The sequence below is a fragment of the Euprymna scolopes genome, chromosome 14 (assembly GCF_053919585.1).
Source record: "Euprymna scolopes isolate OS-2025 chromosome 14, ASM5391958v1, whole genome shotgun sequence".
In the NCBI taxonomy this organism is placed as follows: Eukaryota; Metazoa; Mollusca; class Cephalopoda; order Sepiida; family Sepiolidae; genus Euprymna; species Euprymna scolopes.
This window is the reverse complement of record NC_136495.1, coordinates 80,105,931-80,111,947: the sequence shown is the minus strand read 5'-3', so window position 1 is coordinate 80,111,947 and position 6,017 is coordinate 80,105,931. Positions and strand designations below refer to the sequence as shown.

At 34.3% G+C, this 6,017-nt stretch overlaps 1 protein-coding gene across 2 annotated transcripts in view; it reads right to left on the bottom strand.

Annotated features, from left to right (window-relative positions):
- The window catches only part of LOC145293112 (uncharacterized), a 166,257-nt gene extending 161,206 nt beyond the window's left edge, over nucleotides 1-5,051 (bottom strand). For both annotated transcript variants that reach the window (XM_080139493.1, XM_080139494.1), the window contains exon 1: nucleotides 3,690-5,051. In XM_080139493.1, coding sequence (XP_079995619.1) covers nucleotides 3,690-3,726 — 37 coding nt within the window. In that variant the 5' untranslated portion in view covers nucleotides 3,727-5,051. The remainder of the gene's footprint in view (nucleotides 1-3,689) is intronic.
- Nucleotides 5,052-6,017: the final 966 nt, after the last annotated feature.

Below are 6,017 nucleotides of genomic sequence, written 5' to 3'. Positions count from 1 at the left end.
ATATGCTGTTGTCATAGCTCTGGTAATAATACATAGTAATAAATAGTGGTATATAATAAGGAATAAAATTGTACATATAAAAAAAAACGACGGTACTAGAATTGTCCGTAAGTACTTGTTAAAATTCAATTATAATGTTACACTCTTCTGGCGGTTGAAGGTTCAATCCACGGTTCAGGCGATATTCAAAATACAATTATGAATTACTTATGACTTCTAACCAGCCGTGGCTGACGGAATAAGAGCATGCTACTCCTGCGTATTAATTAAAGGAATCCGTGCAGATTCCCAAGTTAGACCAGGTACACTTGAAGAATGTCGGAGGTTACATCGGGAGAAACGTTGTGAAAAATAGCATTGAAGATGAAAACCATAGTCCGATTAATCCATTAATTCATGTAATGTTTTTACTAGGTAATTTTTTTAACGATTTGTTCAAATACGTATATACATACATACATACATACATACATACATACATACACTTTCATATATATATATATATATATATATATATATATATATATATATATATATATATATATATATATATATATATATACAATTTTTATAGAATCCATCTCGTCTCACAGTCGTGCTACAAACGTTTCTTTTATGTGTTTTGGGCCGTTAAAAGCGAATATGTTATTTAAATCCATAATTATTAGTTTGCAAGGTACGTTAATTTTAAATTGTGGTTAGATTTATGGTTAAGACGAGAATTAATATAGGAAACAGCAGCAATCGTATAAAATTACATATTTCTTTTAAAGCATTAATAAAATTTTGTATGAATTCTGTATGACACATTTTTTTCCCTAAAGATTGATTTCGCAGTCCGCCCCCGTCTGTTTGTTAAAAAAACATGTGTTTGAATTTGTGGCAATTATTGCTAATTTCTTGTCTGTTAAATGAGTTAAGTCTTAATTATATCGGTGCGTTTGAGTTAGAGCCAACAATCACCGCACCGCATCTCGTTCTGCAAAGCTATTATCGATACGTTCACATGCAGATTCTATGCGCCGTCGCTTCTTCGGTTGTTGAGATCTGCTCAAAATAATTGGGAAGTTTATATAAGCGCTCTGCTAAAAAGATTAAATACACGTCACCCTCTTTTTCCCCCTGTGTGTGTGTGTGCGTATATATATATATATATATATATATATATATATATATATATATATATATATATATATATATATATATATATATACACACATATATATATATACATACATATATATATATGTGTGTGTATATATGTGTGTGTGTGTGTGTGTGTGTGTGTGTATTAATTTTTTATTCCATGCTTTTCTATCTATATTTCCATCCGCCCGCCTCTGTCATTTTTCTCCCTCTATCTTTCTATCTGTATCTTTCATCTCCTCTCCACTCTAGCTATTTGTCACTTTCCCGCTTATGTCTGTTTGCCTATCTATCTATCGATCGATCAATCGATGGATCGATCGATTTCCACCACACTTTTTCTCTCTCTCTGTTTCCCTGACACCTTTTTTTTGTCTTTGTATCAGTCTTTCTCATCTCTGTGTCATTTCTCTCTCTCTCTCTCTCTCTCTCTCTCTCTCTCTCTCTCTCTCTCTCTGTTTCTATCTATCTCTTCTCTGTCTGTCTGTTTGTCTCTGTTTCCATTCTTCTTCTTCTTCTCCTTCTTCTTCTTCTTCTTCTTCTTCTTCTTCTTCTTCTTCTTCTTCTTCTTCTTCTTCTTCTTCTTATATATATATATTCTTTCTCACTGTCACTTTTTCTAACATCTTTTTCTGTCTTCCTATCCCCCCCTCTCTCTTTCCTCTGTCTGTCTGTCTGTCTCTGTCTCTGTCTCTGTCTCTCTGTCTCTCTGTCTCTCTCTGTCTCTCTCTGTCTCTCTCTCTCGTCTCAGTTTCATATTCAAACGTCAACCGTGACGTTTTATATAAACATGTGATTTTAATTATCAGCGTTTTTTTTTTAAACCTCCAAGCAAATGTGTTTTCTTCGAACACATATAGTATAAATGCTCAATATAAATAACATTTTAATTTAATGACATAATAACGGTCTATTGCCAATTTCACAAAGGACCTTCACGGCTCGATCGATTGTCAATAGACCCTTTAATATATAAAAATAGATCGACAAGAAATAATGTAGTCTTTATTTTTAAAAAGTACAACGAATGAGGACCAATAATAACCTTTTAAAGTTTGTTGGTTTTAGTGAGTCTTGATCTACGAATATTTAAAGAAAAGGTTCTTATTTAGAATTTAACCTAATTAATAATAAAAAAGAATATTGAACATTTAGAAAAAATTTTTTTGATGTACGTATCCGTCATTGGATGAAAATGTTATATTTCAACGAAAAAAAATCACGTAAATTAATCAAGTAGTTTTAATTAATCGAGAAAGGGTTATCTCACGTTGTGATCGTGAAAAAAAAAAATAAACAAGGGCAGATCAGTTCACAATAATTCAAACTTGCAAGATCAATCTTATAATACTCCCGATTTCACATTAATCGCTTTAAATCGTTTAAAATTGATTTACTTTATGAAAATAAAACTACTTGATTAATTTACGTGATTTTTGAAATGTGACATTTTCGTTCCGTGACAGGTACATAAAGATGTTTCTGTAATTTTTTTTTTTTTAATAAAGTTGAATTTTAAATGAGAAGAAAAAAGTATTTGATCAGTAGATTATTGACTAGAAAGTTAACGAATTACTAACTGATTGGCGGATAGCCAACAAAAATGAATATAAGGTTTGCTTTTCTTATTCGTCTATCGATACAGACTTTTATTAAAAGAATTAAATTGCCCATCTTTTCATATTAAATTTGTCGAAACGAGATCAAGGTTGAAACCGAGTTTCATTTGATAAAAATGTCCGCAGTCAGTGCATCCTATAAAGGTCCTGCTGAAAACGATGTTCCACTTTTTTTTTTACCCTTTCTTCATCATTTTATGTTTGTATATATTTTTCTAACTATGAATGACAAATCAATTTTAATGTTTCAGTAAACAAAAAAAAAAAAATGAATGAAACCTGTAATGTTTGCGTTCTTAATTTTTTAAATAACAGATTGCAGAAAAAGGGGAATTGTAATGGCGAGTAAAAGATAGATAGATAGAGAGAGAGAGAGAGAGAGAGAGAGAGAGAGAGAGAGAGAGAGAATCAAAGAGAGAGAGACACACACACACACATATATATAGATATAGATAGATAGATAGACAGAGAGAGAGAGAGAGAGAGAGAGAGAGAGAGAGAGAGAGAGATAGGATGGGGAAAGAGAGAGAGAAAGGCAGAGAAAAGGTGAGTCTTACAGACAGAAATATACGGAGAGATAGAGCCAAAGACTGAGAAACAAACGGACAGAAAGACAGACAATAAAACAAATATAGAGATAAAAGGAGCCAGAGATAGAAAAAGATATACAAAGCGAAATGAGAAGTAAGAGTCATATATATATATATATATATATATATATATATATATATATATATATATATATATATATATATATATATATATATATATATATATATATATATATATATGTATATATATGTATATATATATATATATATATGTGTGTGTGTGTGTGTGTGTGTATGTGTGTGTGTGTGTGTGGAGAGAGGGAATAGAGAGAGAAGGAGGAGGGATCAGGAAAACAGAAATCAGTTTACCTACCTGCTAATATAAAAGCAATTCCAAAAAGTGAATTCATTTTGTTTCCTTGAGTCTGTGTTGAACTACAAAAAAAAAAAAAATGTTTTTTTTTTCCCCTTCAGGAGCCTTTAATGTTTTCTCCTAGTTATTGAATATTGAAATTAAATAAAAAAGATGGCCAATAGTTCCTCCAATTTTTTTTTTTTCTAACAATTTTTTATATATGTAGATCACTTATTTTTAACCAATATTTAGATTGGTTTAGGAGCGTTTGGTGAAGAATTTTGTCTACAAATCTTGCATACATGTATGTATATGTTTCGCTAGATATTGATATGCATGCATCAGTGCGCGCGTATAAGGTTGATACTTTTTTTTTCCTTTTCTCTCTCTCTTTTTTTTTTTTTTTTTTTTTTTTTTTTTTTACGGAGTTCCGGAACTTGAAATCCGGTCAGAGTCTCAACAGCTTCTGCCGTTTGGTGTTGTCGTGCGAGTGCGAGTCAGTTCAGAAACTACACTGATCTTAGGCGCGTGCGGTGGTCTGGTTGGCTGACTGACTGCGGGCAAGTATGGTGGGTGTTGTGTGTATGTTTGCGCGCGCGCGTATATTATTACCTAGAGGAGAAGAGAGAGAGAGAGAGAGAGAGAGAGAGAGAGAGAGAGAGAGAGAGAGTTACGACAAAATCGGCTTCTGAATGACAGAAACAGAAAGAGAGGAAGATAATTGGGCGAATCAAGAAACAGGGCGAGGTTGTGAGAGGAAGTCGTAGAAAAGAAAGCAAATTAAAAAAATAACAAAGAGAGATAGAGGAGAGAGAGATAGAGAGAGATAAAGAGAGAAAGGGGTGTATAATTATATAACAAACACGGTGAAGGGAAGGAAAAGATTGAGAGAGAGAGAGAGAGAGAGAGAGAGAGGGGGTGGGGAATAGGTAGAAAATGATTGGCGGGGGAGAGAAAAAAAGAAAATGAAAATGTGATTAAATACTGAAAACTAGATGGAGTAAGAAAGAAAACGAGAGATGATGAAGAAAATCCCTTTTAAGGATAAATAGATAGATTAAGAGACGGGTTGAGGGAGCAGTGAGCACTGAGAGAGAAAAAAGAGGAAGAGAGGAGATAGGACAGAAAAGAACTAGAGAAAAAGATGAGATAATAAGAAAATATACACTGACATGCACAAGTGCGACAGAGAGAGAAGAGAGAGAGAGAGAGAGAGAAAGAGAAAAAGTGAGTGAAAGAGAGAGAGAGAGTGTGTGAGAGAGAGAGAAAGAGAAAAAGTGAGTGAAAGAGAGAGAGAGAGTGAGAGAGAGAGAGAGAGAAAATTTAAGGGATTAATTATAGGTAGAAGTAAACACTTGGATTAAAACAATATTCATTTGTGTTGCCACTTGAAAGCGTCCCTTTTTAGGGGAAGGGGGTCCCCACGTTAAAAAAAAAAAAAAAAAAAAAAAAACCCAATAACAACAAGAAGAAAAGAAAACTTTTATCTAACATTGTCTCAAAAAGGGGTGGGTCAAGTAAATCGGAGTTTAATCAGAGATGAGGAAGAAAAGTGCGTCAAATCATATGTTGACTCCTGCTGATGCCTGCCTCCCTCTGCACCTCCGTCGTCGCTTGGCGCATGATGGACGCACGCTTAGCTTGTTACCGGCTGCGGACGATGCGGCAAGCAAGCACTCCTATAGTTAGGAAGCAGGTATCGTTCGATCACACGTGTGTGTGTGAAGGCTACGCGCATGCGCGTGCGCGTGCGCGTGCGCATGCACACACACACACACACTCACTCACACTCACACACACACACACACTCACACACACACACACACACACACACACACACACACGCACATGTATATATAAAGGGTGTTTTATTTTATGCTTAAAGCGCGAACTGATTATTTTTAGGCATTTATAATTTAAACACAATTTCAGCCATATAGTTCCGCGGCTCGCACACATATGGCGTAATCTAAAGGTCTAATTTTCACAAACTCTACACATTAAATTATGCTTATTTCGGCAATAGCGCATTGAATGCTGTCCTTTTTTTTTTACCAGAGAGTCACCATTTATCAAGGCCTGAAGATCACTTGAGGATAAGGTTTAATGAATGTAAGGTGGTCAGTGAGCAAACAACCTAGTGATCGGAAGTGGTGGGTGATATTTGATTAAGAACAACAATTCAACAAGAATTTGTTTATATTGGACTTAAAGACGATTATGTTGTAGTCAGCTGGAAAACAGGTCTGTGGTCCAAATTTCCATAGGCGGGCAGTTTTAGAATAGAAAGTTTGTTCATGGAATTTGTGTTTAGATTACGGTAGAGATAGAGTGTAGGGATAAATT